The 15,452-nt window shown below is 32.7% G+C and overlaps 1 protein-coding gene across 1 annotated transcript in view; it reads left to right on the top strand.

Moving 5' to 3' along the window:
* Positions 1 to 15,452, top strand: part of MAN2A1 (mannosidase alpha class 2A member 1) — a 56,543-nt gene that overhangs the window by 18,791 nt on the left and 22,300 nt on the right. The window contains exons 4-12 of the mRNA XM_026719787.2: positions 452 to 623; positions 1,590 to 1,717; positions 2,600 to 2,773; positions 4,871 to 5,057; positions 5,578 to 5,755; positions 8,935 to 9,137; positions 11,263 to 11,448; positions 11,674 to 11,788; positions 12,739 to 12,806. Coding sequence (XP_026575572.1) covers positions 452 to 623; positions 1,590 to 1,717; positions 2,600 to 2,773; positions 4,871 to 5,057; positions 5,578 to 5,755; positions 8,935 to 9,137; positions 11,263 to 11,448; positions 11,674 to 11,788; positions 12,739 to 12,806 — 1,411 coding nt within the window. The remainder of the gene's footprint in view (positions 1 to 451; positions 624 to 1,589; positions 1,718 to 2,599; positions 2,774 to 4,870; positions 5,058 to 5,577; positions 5,756 to 8,934; positions 9,138 to 11,262; positions 11,449 to 11,673; positions 11,789 to 12,738; positions 12,807 to 15,452) is intronic.

Here is a 15,452-nt window from a genome sequence, read left to right as displayed (position 1 = left end):
ATAGTTTATTACTTCCCCTTACTGATATGGCTGAAGCAAATCCAACACACACACACGTTGCTTAAGTTGTTTATAACAAAAAGCAGTTGAACTGAAGTACCCCCTTGGTACTTTTCCTTAATATTAAATAAAAATTAATGCTTTCTTCTGGTTTAAAATTTTAGAGCAATTGACTTCCTTGATAAGGTATTACCATTATCACCATAGTTTATGCTTTCAAAATGTTTCCAAGTTATTTTAAATATAGATACAGTTCAAAAAAAGAATGTTTTCTTACTGCTCAATTGAGGTTTGCAACCCAGTCACAGTCTATTTTTTGTTACTGTCTAGTTTTTTTAGTCAGTCAGATTTTTATTGTAGAAAAAGCAGTGGTGATTCTTTTTGGGAAACCCTGATATTATCACAATGTATTCAGTTTAATTTGTTCAGCATGTGATATTATGTTTAATAGGTTGGCTGAAGACATTTGATGACTACTTCAGAGATCAGACACAACACATTCTCAATAACATGGTTCTTAAACTTCAAGAAGATAAAGGAAGGAAATTTATGTGGTCTGAAATCTCTTATTTTTCAAAGTGGTGGGATGGAATAGATAGTCAGAAGAAGGATGCTGTGAAAAGGTCAGGATATTTTAATACGTGTATATATTTTCATTCAACCTATTGTATGCCTTAGTAAAAAAAAATCAGTATTCATTGTCATTGTGACCCATTTGTATATAGGTTTATAAATTATAGTGTTCTAATACATAACTAGACTTGGCCTTTATTTCTTAAAGCACAATTTAGCTTCATTTCTTTTTAATGTTATAATTAAATTACCAAGCTTCATAAGTGAACACTTTGGAATGAAATGTTAGTTATAGGTAAGGTCATTTCTTTTTTAATTATAGTGATGCTGGTTCAGTTCAAAACAAAGTTTCAGTGAAATAATAATTTGGCTGTCTACTGAAACTCCATTATTAATATTCATTCACCTTAGACATTTAATAAAATGGGCAGTTTATTCCAACAGACATAGTATGATAACTAAATCCACATTTCTCTATTGGCAGTAACTTACATCATTTTAGTTCCAAGTTAGTGGAATACAATGGAAAGAATAGAGGGAAAAAAATGGAACAAGATAAAGGAACTATAATAGTCTTAACACAAGATCTAATTGCTTTGGTTGTAATCTTTGCATCTCATATCAATAAATGTCACTCTATACCTGCATGTACAGATATATCTATCCATATCTCCTGATCCATGCAATTATGTTTCCTAGTTTGTTATAAAGAAAATAAGTTATCTATTGAAGAGGTGAACGAGTGACTACATTCACTCCCCCAATCCCAATTTTAAGGCTGCAGAGTTATTCTCAGAGAATGCTTTAATTTTCCTTCCAACTTCAAAGTCTTCATACCATTTTGTAAAACTAAGTATCACATATTTTTCTAATAAAGATGATACAAGTTATTTTCTTTCTTTCTTTTTTTGAGAATTGGAAGTACTTGCTATCAGTATTTAAAGATGACTGGTTTTATTATTGTTTATAAACAAGCAATTTTACAGATGATTTTAAAAAGTAAATATATATTTCAGGTTAATAGAAGATGGCCAATTTGAAATTGTAACAGGAGGTTGGGTCATGCCTGATGAAGCTTCTCCACATTATTTTGCTTTAATTGACCAATTGATAGAAGGACACCAGTGGCTAGAGAAAGCTGTAGGTAGGTCCACATAATTTTTGTCTTGTGAGTTTTGCCAACTCTTCCATTTGAGTACAGAGCGATGAATGAATCAATTGTTTTCCTTTATAAATTGTCAAACCTCAATTGACAAACATGTATATAATATGCTTAACTGGGATTGTAGTAAAGACAGATATCAGTAAAAACATTTGGAGAATTCATCTCCTAAATATTATTACAATAAGTTCAATATGGCTTCTGGATTAACATTGTAATATACCGAGTTTTCAGTGCAGTTTTTTTTTGTCCATTGTTAATTATTCAAGTTGAGAAGAGAGTGGTTTTGAAATTTGGAACCCACCATGTTCACAGGCTGTTCTGTAAGATCCTAATCATCCTAGCATCCTCCTAATGCTTTATTATTGCACTTTTAAAATAAAAGGCTGCCCTGCTGCAGAGTAAAAAAACTGCACTTATTTTTATTCTCAAAAGAATATATATATAAATGGTAGGAAGTCAAGGTAGATAGCATTCATTTTGTATGCCTGCATTTTTTAATGTGTCTAATTTCTTGGAAAATTTAATAAACCCCACAGCTAGGGGTTCACCTGAACCTTGCTGACCATCCAGCAGCCCACCACTGGATTAGATAGCACCTTTGCTTCATACTTGGGTTCTCCAGACAGTTTCTTCCTCATCCATGTAACTATGTTTCCTGTTGCACTGAAAAAAACCCAAAGCTTTCTATGAGGCAACAGTTTATCTTTTAGGAGTTTCTGTTTGCTTTAGAATTGACTGTGTCAACCATTCCAATTTGTGTATCAGTCCCCAAATATTGGGGATCCCATGTGTAAGAATAAATGTTGTGTGTTTATTATAGTCTAGCATTATATTACTTTCAACACACATTCTTTTCATTAGGAGTAAAGCCAAAATCTGGCTGGGCAGTTGATCCATTTGGACATTCACCAACTATGGCTTACCTTCTAAAACGTGCTGGATTTTCCAATATGCTAATACAGAGAGTTCATTATTCAGTTAAAAAACATCTTGCAACCCAGAAAGCACTAGAATTTTTTTGGAGACAGAATTGGGGTAAGTATTACTTTCATAGGAGCTCATTGCAACAAGTACTTTAGAGTTCTTGGTGCTTGTTAAGCTTCGTTGTTTGCTTGCAGACATTTCATTCATTTCAACTTCATTAAGTTATATCCTCAGTATAAGGGTAGGGTTTGCTGCCTACATAGTAGTGTGTGCTGCCATTAGGTGGGGGTGTGGTTTTCCACTTGGTCTTTCCTTGAATAAGTATTGTTATCTCCTTGATTGTTTGGTGATAATCCTTGCTTAATCAGTGCTGGCTCCTCAAGAGGTTGTGTTCCTGGTCTTTTTGTTTCCTTCTTGGCTGCTTTATTGTCTCTGTTGGATGTGTGTAAATATGGTTTATTTGTATATATCTATTGATGACTATTTGCTTTTATCTCAAGCTTGCAAGGAATGAACTTTTTGTGCTACAGTGTCTGTTGCCCAGAGTAATGTAGTGTCAGCTCTGAATAATCTTGTATTTTATATTTTAAATTTTATATCATATATAGTGTGCCTAATTTTAATTATGTTTCTGATACAAATAAACAAGCTCTGAATAGACATCTTTATCAGCATTTGTGTTGTAACATAGGTTATATCATCAAATATGTTTTAGCAAAATAGCAAGATTGTTGACTTTGTTGTTTTCTGGTGTAGATAGATAAAAAATCAGATTCATCCATCCTGCACTTAATGAGCATGACAAAGGTCTTTACAAATATGTTATTTTAAGGAAGCTAGAAGAATAGATGATGCATTTACCAGTTTTTATTTATTTATAGGGTTTTTTTAATCCTCATCTTTAGCCATATGTCTCCCATAGCGAATATAAGTAGTAATATAGCTTATAATCAAGACATAATATACCATGTGAATGGAACAGGAGGAAGGATATGGAGAGAAACAGGCTGGATCTAATAATAATCAGCTCAGCTGGAAATAATCAAAATAGAGTAGCAGAATGCTTGCAGGCTAGGACTAAGTGATATTTGTGAGAGAGCACAAGTGAGCTGGTTTTTTTACCAGGAAGCAGGGGAATACTATTACAGTTTTTCTTTTTCTCTGTTTTGTAGTCTAATCAAATGGCTGTTGTTTAAACAATAGTGGGGCAAACTTGAAACCAATCATTTAATAACCTTTAACCAAGAGAAGGCTAGGAGGCTGTTGTTATAATGCAAACTTAAGCTGTTCATTTTAAAACCTTCTTTGTGAACTTAATCTCTCAGAAATAAAAGTTAGGCAGGGAAATAACTTTCAAATTGCCTTTCCGAAGTCAGTTTTTGGATGTAATGCTGAAAGAAGCATATTCTTACTTATAGTCAGGTATCTATGTATCCAAGGTTTTAAGGCGGGTTTCTCCAAGGTTTACATCTTTGCTTCCTAAACCTGTTTTAGTTGATGTTCTGTTTAGTTTGACTTTTCTAAGACATTCTGATTCTCAAAAAGCATACTAAAGCATACTATCCAGCATTACTAGATTTCTTTTAAAATTCATAGTATATAAATTCATAGTACACATAGGGCTCCTGAAGTACTTGAGTATCATTCTGGAGATTTCATATTATCAAGAATCATTTGACTTTTAAGATGAAATCATATAAACAGTTTGAAATTAAGTGCATGTGAATTCTTGACATGGCATTCATCGTTAAGTCTGTGAAAGCAACTACCAGTAGTAGGCTTACAAGGTATAGTAATATTGAAATAGCACAGTATACCTATTTAATTAAAAGTAGTTATAATTCTATATATGGCTGTCAATTGTAATCTTGATTATAAACTGGAGAATGAATATGGTATGTAAATGCAATTTAATATTAATTTCTATCATCTGATGAGATAGAATATCGTTTTTTTGTGACATGACATGATCCATGGATCTAGCAACCTTGAGAATGACCAAGAGGAAAGACATATAATGTATATTTTATTACATGACCGATGGCTTATAGTAAAAAAAAGAAAGAAAAAAGTATTTTTTGAATTAATTGGTGATGAAAGAAAAACTGTCTAAGGCCTGAACTTGGGTGATACGGATTCTAAGAGGTCTGGTTTATGATATATGTAAAAGAATTTATTTTTATATTTATCTTTGTATTTTAATTTTAGATTTGGGATCTGATACAGATATTCTCTGCCACATGATGCCTTTCTATAGCTATGATGTTCCTCACACTTGTGGACCAGATCCTAAAATCTGCTGCCAATTTGATTTTAAGCGACTTCCTGGGGGAAGAGTTAGTTGCCCCTGGAGAGTTCCCCCAGAAGCTATTCATTCCGGAAATGTTCAGCACAGGTAAGTGTATAAAAATATCAATCAACAACAGCAGCAATGCACTAACTATAAAATGTGAACATTTTATAATTAGACAAAAATGTTTTTCACACTAATACAACTTTGGATTTTTTTAAACATTATTTCAAGCATTTTATCTGGTATATGAGCCAAAACCAGATGTCAAAGTAGCTTTCGATGGATGGATGGATGGATGGATGGATGGATGGAGTTAAAATGGTGAAATTAATGAACGCTCTGGATTTTGGAGGTTCCCATTTCATTGACACAGATTTTCTAAATCTGTTTTGCTCAGTCATAATGACTGAATATAAATAAGCTAAAGATTTTATCACTTATGTCAATTGAAAGGAATAATGATAAACCTTCATAGAATTGCATATTTAATTAGAAGGAGTAGATTTTAAATAGTCAGACTATGAACTCAGGAATCAAATTTGGTTGCATAAATCTTTTTTTAAAACATTAATAATTTAATTCAACCAGTAAAATTTTGCAAATCTATTCTTTTATTTCTAAGGGCATGGATGATTTTAGATCAATACAGAAAGAAGTCAAAGCTTTTTCGTACCAATATTTTATTGGCTCCACTAGGAGATGATTTTCGCTATAGTGAAAGTTCGGAATGGGATCAGCAATATCAGAATTACCAGAAGTTGTTTGATTATATGAATTCTCATCCTGAGTTCCATGTCAAGGTAGGAAGCAATGATTTTAAGATGCCCATTTTATTTTTTTTCACTAGAAATTTTTTGAAAGCTTTACATTTGGCTTCTGGACTGTTGTGGCAAATAAATATATACATCTTTTAAAATATTCCTTGTTCTGGTGAGAGATATTCTTCTGGTGTAGAGATAGTCCTCAATGTATGAGACAATTGAGCCCAAAATTTTTGTGACTAGCAAAACAATAGTTAAATGAGTTTTGCCCCATTTTCTGTTAAGTTAATCACTACAATTATTAAGTTAGTAACAAGTTTATAAATTGAATCTGGCTTCCCTATTGACTTTGCTTGTCAGAAGATTGCAAAAGGTGAACACATGACCCAGGACCCTGCAACCATCATAAATGTGAAGTAGTTGTCAAGCAGCCGAATTTGGATCATGTGACCATGGGGATGCTGCAACAGTCGTAAGCGTGAAAAATGGTTATAAGTCACTTTTTGCAGTGCTGTAGTAACTTCTAATGATCACTATATGGTTGTAAGTTGATTGCAATCCTGTATAGGTTATATAATATATGGCTAACAATTTTAATCTTTATTTGCACTTAGAAATAAGAAAGTTTTACTCCTTGGTACATTACAGAAGTGTACTATATATGCTTTATGAATGAGTCATGTGGTTTATTTCTTTCCCTAAGAAAACTAAACCCAACTTTCAAGTAACCTCATAAAATTTTGCAACTAATAGCTTCAGCTAACAGAACAATTTATCCCTTTATCTTCTCTCTAAAAAAACCCCAAATCTTCACTGAGCTCAAAGAAAAAAATGTAGCAAGTCATATGACTTTTCCTTAAAAGAGTTTTACAGAGTACCATAGTTTAAAATTTTTAAACATAAATGTGTTATGCTGACTTTCCATACAATTATTAGGAATGTGTCCAGATGTCAGAGTTTGTACTTATTTAACTGGAATAGAAATAGAATTTACTTTAAACATAGAGACTGTATATATTTTAATTTTCAAATCCCTAAAGTAAATATGAAGGTAATAGTAAATTTTAAAACAATTATCTGTTATCACTTTATAGCTAAAACATGATGAAACTATATAATTATATAAAATACAAAGTAGGCTTACATAGAATTTATATAATCTTGATGTCAGCCCCAGGAGAGTTTAGTTGAACGCTGACACTTGAAATGATTTAGGTTTGAATGAAAAGTCATTAGATTAACTGCTTCATGATTTGCTATTTCTTAAATTCAAATGTAGGAAATTTTGAATTGTAAGCATTTTATATTTGTAAGCACTTCTGTTCTATGTAAAACAACTAAAAATCTTTTATGACTTCAATGATTTCATTGAAATGATTATTTATAGATGGTTACTTTGAAATTATAAGAATTTGTAGCCCAGAGCATAACAATTTTAGACATATCTATGTGGCATCTCCAAGAATTTCTTATAATCACATGTAGGAAGCATATTATTTATCCTTAAGTGTAATTAGTGTTGTTATTCACTGTTTTTGAACTGTACTGTTTTAGTTTAGGTTTATGCAATTCTCATTCTTTCTTTTCCTTCTATGCGAAAGAGAGGGTTTCTGTACGTATTTTTCCTCAAAGTTTTGATGTCATTTTAAATAATATAATGGATATGATGGTTTAAGACAAACTCATGTCATATTCAAAGTAAATGTGAATTTCAAAACATGGGAATGTAAGATGGGATAGTAAACTAACTGATGTTTGTTTAAAAATATACAGATTATACATACAGCTTTTGTTACATGCAAAATTATGATGTTCCAAATTTTTGATTACAATTCAGGAGTACATTCAAATCTTTAAAGCTTACTTAGCTTTCAATGGTTTTTCCCTGCAAGCTTCACACAAGCAAAGTTTTTGCTAGTGTGAAGAAAGCAAGGAGCATAGACATCTCAGCAATCATATCATTGCCTTCCATGTTTCCTATTGACTTTGACCAAGCTGTCAGGCAACATTGAAAATGAGAATCATGTGATCACAGCTCACTGTGGCAGCTGCACTGAACGGCAGCAGTGCTACAGTACCAAAAAAAATCCCCAGTTTTCATTCCCTTGTGAGTAATGGGTTCCAGCTTTCTGCAAGTTAGCCCATTTGAGGTACTTTTGTGACAGGTTTTACAAATAATCAGAGTTGGAAGGGACCTTGTAGGTCATCTAGTCCAACCTCCTGCCCAAGTGGGAGACCCTACACCATTTCTGACAAATGGAAGTCCAATCTCTTCTTGAAATTCTCAACTGATGGCGCTCCCACAACTTCCGAGGGCAAGCTGTTCCATTGGTTGATTGTTCTCACTGTCAGAAAGTTTCTCCTTGTTTCCAAGTTAAATTTCTCCTTGTTCAGTTTCCATCCATTATTCCTTGTCTGGCCTACAGGAGCTTTAGAAAATAGCTTGACCCCTTCTTCCCTGTGGCAGCCCCCTTTTTTTGCCCTACGATGCAATGTTTTGCCCAATTGAAGGTTACAAAGTATCAAATGGATGCAAGAGTTTTAGTAGTATATAGATTTATAATTTAGATGCTTTATTATGCTGAGCATTGCTCTGGTATCTTCAGAAAAAGAACGGTAAATGAATAAGATTAATTGCAATACACCATAATGCAAACATGGTCAATAAAGTCTTCTAAAATTATATTAGGGATGAAAACTACTCCTGCAGCAGCTAACTATGCTTGGGGAATCACAAGTCTGGTAATAGAAAAATTGTTCAGGTTTTATCAGAAAAAATATATGCTTTTTCCTAGACAAGATTTTCTGTGAGTTTTTAAAATTTTAAAGATACAAGCTAACTACCAGTGCTAAGTAGGAACCCCAAGTCAAAAGAAGAAGTTCATGCTTCATCTGTGTCATGTTCCCTATTACAGTGTTCCACATTTTGACAATTCATGGTTTGCTTCAAAATATATATATCAGTCTTTCCCATCTCATCTCTTCACCTGAGGAATTAACAAGCTATAGTACTGAAACCAAGATGTAAAAAGTTATTTTTGTGTGGAGAAAAGAAAAATGAGAAACCAAAACTAAAGTAGATCAATATAGAATAACAATGAGAAAAATCACATCTACAGGAGTGAAATAGTAGATTTTTCAAAGTATGCTTGAAGAACAAAATCTGTTCTAATTGAATGCATGATAGAGAATTTATACCACATTTTAATTTGCTTTAGGCTCAGTTTGGAACATTATCCGATTATTTTGAGGCGCTGAATAAAGCTGGCAAATTAGATGGAAAGAGCGGTAATTCAGTGTTCCCTGTTTTGAGTGGAGATTTCTTCACCTATGCAGACAGAGATCATCATTATTGGAGTGGCTATTTTACATCACGACCTTTCTACAAGCGCTTTGATAGAGTTCTAGAATCATATTTAAGGTAAATCGTGTAATTTTGAATATTTATACTCTTATGCTATCAAGTAACATGCTTTTGTAATTATGTTGTTATATTTCTATGCCAATCCAGTAGTATTTATTACTTTAAAGATTCTACAATAGAATATTGCAACAAATCTTGGCCTAAATGTTAACTACTGTAGAATATTGTAAAAGTTGTTGCATATTTAATATCTTCTACTGCAATAATGAACTGCTTTATTTTACCTTTTGGTGAGAACAAGGGGACATATACTGCTTGAATGGTTTGGTTCAGTTTTCCAGACCCTCTATTCTACATTCTGTCAGCCACACTTAAGTTAACTAAAACAGTAACTCCATATTTACTGAGTATACTCTGTATTCATTAGTCACAACATCTTAGCTGAAGATTTTTCTACAGATTTCTCATATCTCTGCAAGCCTTAGGGTTTTGCTATCCTTGTGACACCTGTGTCTTGTAAATTGGAGGGGAAAGGGAATTTATAGAATAGGTATGATTACTACTGTAGTATTATAAGATGTATTCATTAACCTTTTTAATTATGTTGTGCTTCTATTCAAGAATTATTCTTCCAGAATCTCTCTCTTTTCCCCAAAATTTTATTTCATTTTGTTAATGTCTCATACTTTTTTTAATAGATGACTTTTGGTTGGTATTAAAATCCTGGAATTTTTTGTTTTTTGTTTTGACTATTTGTTTCTTGGAGTAATTAATTAGCTTCTCTTCTATTCAGGAAATAATATGTCCGACAATGAAATACTTCTCTTTGTCAAGCATCAAATACTATAGTGTCAAATGGTTTTTCCAAATCACAGCTTAAAAATTGTAGGAGAAAGTTCATATCCACCTGTTGGGTAATTGCAGTTAAATCTGTTAAACATCTGATGTGCACAACAACTTGATTAAACTGTTTTTGTTGATTTAATTACATCATGAATTCTAAGTTTTTAAAATAATCATTCAATTTAAAGTACATTTATACCACTTTATTTCAGTTAATCCTGAAACAGTTCACAAGCCCAATAGAGCGGAACAAAACACTCCATTAATAAGTTTAGGGGGATATAATGATTACAGATAATCAGCCTACAAAAGTGAGTTTTTAAAACAAATAATTACAAAAAGTATATAAACAATATTCATTTCTTTTACTTTTTCCATTTCTGATTATGACAGGTTCTAAGTTAGGAACATTCAATAGAAATTCTCAGATCTTCAGGAAAGGGAATTGTGACTGTGAGAGTCAAAAAGTGTGATTGTCAAAAAGTACATAAAGGTATTTCCCCATTAGCAAAATACTACTTCATCAAGTTGTGAACAGAACTAATATAGTTGCTATGCTAAGAGCCATGGTGGCACAGTAGTTAGAGTGTGGTACTGCAGGCTACTTCTGCTGACTGCTGATTGCCAGCAGTTTGGCAGTTCAAGTCCCACCGGGTCAAGTCCCACTAGCCTTCCATCCTTCTAAGATCAGTAAAACAAGGACCCAGATTGTTGGGGGACAATATGCTGACTCTGTAAACTGCATAGAGAGGGCTGTAAAAGCTCTGTGAAGTGGTATATAAATCTAAGTGCTATTGCTAATGCTACGACCCCCAGGAAATAGAAATGTAGAGACAAACAAAGAAAATGATTGTCTGATCATTTTGGCATTTTCAAATGCTATTCATGTGTTATCTGCTCAAAAAGATTATGGTAATCATAATGATGACAAATGCTTAAATTTATACTTTGCCAAAAAGTCCAATGAAATAAGTCAAATCCAATTTTAGGTTTAAAGGAAATGTTTGTTTATAAAATATTTACATTGCCTGAATCCCAGTGATTTCACTAATCCATTGAACAATATTATAGAAGGCCTAAACTACCAGAAGATAGATATATTCATACTTAATACAATGCATCCCAGACTTTGTTTTTCAAGCTATGATTTTTTTTATGAGATGTGAGATTTCCATGTGTGAAAGGATCAAAATAATGCCTCTAATCTAATATTTTCCTAATACTTCTTATAGCACTTGAGTGATTGTACGAAACGTAAGTCAACATTGCAAATGTTGTCCAACTAAACATATATTTGTTTAGCTAATTATTGTATAATAAGCAATCTCTTTAATTTCAGAGCTGCAGAAATTCTGTATTCTTGGGCTGTGGTACAATCCAAAAAGTTTGAGAAAACAAAAATGTTTCCTTCAGTAGACTACTATAAATTGCTGACAGAGGCAAGAAGAAATCTGGGACTTTTTCAACATCATGATGCTATCACAGGAACTTCAAAAGATTGGGTAGTTGTAGATTATGGCACAAGGTGAGGATTAAAAGCCCTAAAAAGTCTTGACAGGTTTTATTCTTTAAGGTGAATCTAATTATCTGGAGTCTTGTTTTAGGTCACACTAAAGATTGTTTGCTTGTTTTAAGTTTAAGCTGTCTAATGCTTACATGTCAATTTTAACACAAAAAATACTTCATGGCAAATTTAACACAAAAATATTTGAATTTATTCCTCATAGTTGTGTATTTATTTTATTTGCAGGCTTTTTCATTCATTAATGAACTTGAAGGAGATAATCACTGAATCTGCTCACATTCTTACTCTGAAGGACCAAGAACTGTATAGCTACAATGCAGCAACACCATTCTTTACAATGGTGGGTTTCACAAAGCAGCTAATGTGATCAGAGTTACTGTAACAGAAACCATAAATTGTGCTGATGAAAAGATAGCTTTATAAAAAATATAGGTTATAAACATTGATTTGAACTGGTCTTTTAACCAGGAAATAGAACAGCAGAATTAAACCCCACACCTTTATGCATATTGGACACATGCATATATGCACAATATGCCTTTTCACTCTCCCAGGATCTATTTTCATAACTTCCCTGTTTCCACCTTAGCCCTTTTTTGGGGGTGAGTGGAGTACTTTAAAGCAAACTGGCTTCCAACTGCCTGTTTTATTTTTTAATAATTTTTTAAAGAATTTAATACTTGTTCATAGGAAAGAAAGGTGTTAATGAAAGGAATTTTTTATTTTGCTTTGAAAAACAGTCATGAGATAAAACATACAGAAGATATTCTGGAAACTTTGGTGCTGCATGGTAGTTGTATTTTAAACTACTAGAGACGACATTTCCGCTGAACATACAATCTGAAAATAAATTCTGAAAAAAGATCTTCAGTCTAAATTACAAAAAAAATCTCGATCAGTTTCTAATATCCTTATTTGGTTAGAGGTTGGGTATATTTCTCTTGGGTTGCTTTGGACACAATGGATTCATTTAGCTCTCAGAATTGACTGGAATAAATTTTTTGGTGTGAGTCTTACTTTACCCAATTGAATAGATTTTCCTCATTCTTGAGGAGGGATATTGATTTTTGTCTGGCATATTCTCTGGCAACGTTGTCGTTCACTCAGCACTGGTAAAGCCTGACTAGAACTTAAACAGAAGATTTGGACTTTAGACTATAAAATGTCAGAGCCAAAATCACCAACCCTAATTATAGTACAGTTGCAGGCTCTCTTGGACTGTTTCTAGCTCTGATTTTTGTTTCATATCTTGCATCAGTAATTAACCAAAAATACTTTCCTTGCTGATAGGATATTACTCAATCTTCACAAGACTCTTTGCCACATAAGACTGTCATACAGCTGGGAAAACAGCCAAGGTAAATATTTGGTTCTTTAATGTTTAAAAATATCTAAAAATGTTAGATGTGTGTGTCTGTGTTGTGTATGTGTGAATGGGAAAGCATGCATTATTCAGCACAATCACTGTTTGCTGTAGTTTATCCATTCCCAGCATGTGCCCCTCCCAGCATGTGCCCCAACCCAGATTACTTGCACAGATGTTACTTCTGATTAGCAGTACACCAATTTCTATTATAAATGGTTAACTATGTCATTACTAAAGAAACCTGACTATGAAACAATGCTGCTTGAATAAATAAATGCTTAGATTCATAAAAATAATTTGAATTGCATCTACAATTCTATAAAATAGAATTCTACAAAAACAAGCTGTCATCTTAGTTAGCATAGCATAGATGTGCAAATTTTGCTTCTTGGGAATTGTACACTTTCCAAGACAATATGCAATTTCATTGGAGACTGTAAACGGAAAAGAAGACTAGTGGATTTTCATTCTCTTTTCCAACAAACAGAATTGTTTTCATTTGCGCACTGTCACCATTGAACTTTTTTATTTTAATTGTAAAAGTGTGTGCTTTAATGTATCTTGCTTTGGCAGCCCATCAATTGATTATAATAATACAGTGTAACACAATTCAAATGTTTGTTGCATTTGAATTCTTGTATGAAACATTCAAACAATACTAAATACTTAATAAATATATATCTAAAATGTCTGACTTTTAAAAACAATCTTTAAGTCTTAACTTTTCTATTGATTTTATTTTTTTAATTTAATCTTTAAATTTAAAGATTGATTATTATAGTGTTTCAGAAAATCTGCTTGATATTATTGGTTTTATATTAAGATTCAATTTATTTCATGAAGAAGCAGTAGCAACATGAAATAAAAAAGGTTTTCGTAGCTAATTGATATGATACGATAAATCAAACTATGAGCTGTATCTTGATGTGCATTACACTTTCTCTTTCTGCAAGTAGTCTTGGGTTGCATTCTTGTCAAAAAAACCTGTCTGGAATTTGTTAGCTTTTTTCTGCTCATGTGGAAAGCAAGTAATGCAATAGAGCATTAGACATTAATTTGTAGCATATTCACAAAGCTTTATATCATAAATAAGCTGAGATGCATACACATCACATGGACCACAGCAGAATAAGGTAAATTTGTTTAGATTAAGCCTGGCTATTGAAAATTAATCATTGCTAACAATGAAAGTTAAAATTAAACATTTTAACTCCTAAGGGCCACAAGTAATGAGAATAGAATTGTAAGCGTTAATTCCTTGAAACCTTGCTCACATTCTATTGTTGTTATTACTATTATTATGGTTGTTATCTAAATTTATATCTCGTCTGACTCCTAGCGATGGATGAAAGCACAGATTTAAAAATACTTGCTTTTGCTAATATTGCTCATAGCTCAGTGCATAGCTCAGTGCAATGGAAAATATGTGTGTAACTTGCGGTGCATCTTTATATAATCTTTCTATTATAGCATTCCCAATTTTTATGGTCAGTGGACACGTTTTGACAACATTGTTCTGGGCATGGTAGTTGCTTTGCATTGGGAGAGGGAGGCTTGTCCATTCACGGAATCACGTGGCCCCATGACAGACAAGAGGGCATGAAATTCAAAAGGGACCAAAGTGAAAGGCTGCAGGCACAATTATGAGAATCATAGATCTAGTTGGGTCCCAGAGGTAAACATACTTGGATGTATTCTTTCTTACAGTGTTGTTTAGATATAAATAGCAGAAGTGACAGCAAATAGCTTTAGGTACAATAAAAATAAAAAAGGTAACAATTGCACTGTAACCAAAGAAAACTAGCTCTGAAATAGACTTGTTTGCACATTTGTTGAACAAATGATCTGTGATGTCATTATTTAAGATGAATATTACCGTAATGCCATAAAAAAATTTTGTGATTACAACTGCTATGACCCAATCAGCAAAAGTAGTGCAGGTAGTCCTCGACTTATGACCACAATCATGCCCAGAATTTATATTGCTAAAAGAGAAATTTGTTCAATGAGTTTTACCTCCCTTTTATGTCTTTTCTTGCCACCGTTGTTAAGTAAATCACTATAGTTGTTAAATTAGTAACATGATTGTTAAGTGAAATCTGCCTTCCCCATTGACTTTGCTTTTCATACGGTTGCAAAAGAAGATCACATGACTCCAGGACACTGCAACCGGCATAAATATAAACCAGTTGTCAAGCATCCGAATGTAAATCATGTGGGGATGCTGCAGTGGTCATAAGTGTGAAAAATGGTCAAAAATTACTTTTTTCAGTGCTGTTGTAACTGAATGGGCACTAAATTAACTGTTTTAAGCCAAGGATTACTTATATTATACTGGGACTTTTAAAAAAAATATAAAATATATTGTATACCCTTGTAAAATTTTAAGGTTCAGAGATCATTCATACATTTTAGGTAAAAATTGTAATGGGCTTTTGACTGAACTGCAAGATTCAAAATGATGTTCAATTTTGTTGAAGCTTTGTTTTGTTTTTTTAGGTTTTGCCCCCCAACATTCTCTGGCCTTGTTGCCACTTTCAAATATGTTTTCAATCATTTAGGGTTTAGAATTATTATTTTTACATATATGTGTGTTGTTGTTTTGTGATTATGATCTTCATTTCTTTTGGTACCATTT

Source organism: Pseudonaja textilis, chromosome 2, assembly GCF_049901715.1.
Source record: "Pseudonaja textilis isolate UNSWEBS1 chromosome 2, rPseTex1.2, whole genome shotgun sequence".
In the NCBI taxonomy this organism is placed as follows: domain Eukaryota; kingdom Metazoa; phylum Chordata; class Lepidosauria; order Squamata; family Elapidae; genus Pseudonaja; species Pseudonaja textilis.
This window is presented reverse-complemented; position numbering and strand designations above follow the sequence as displayed.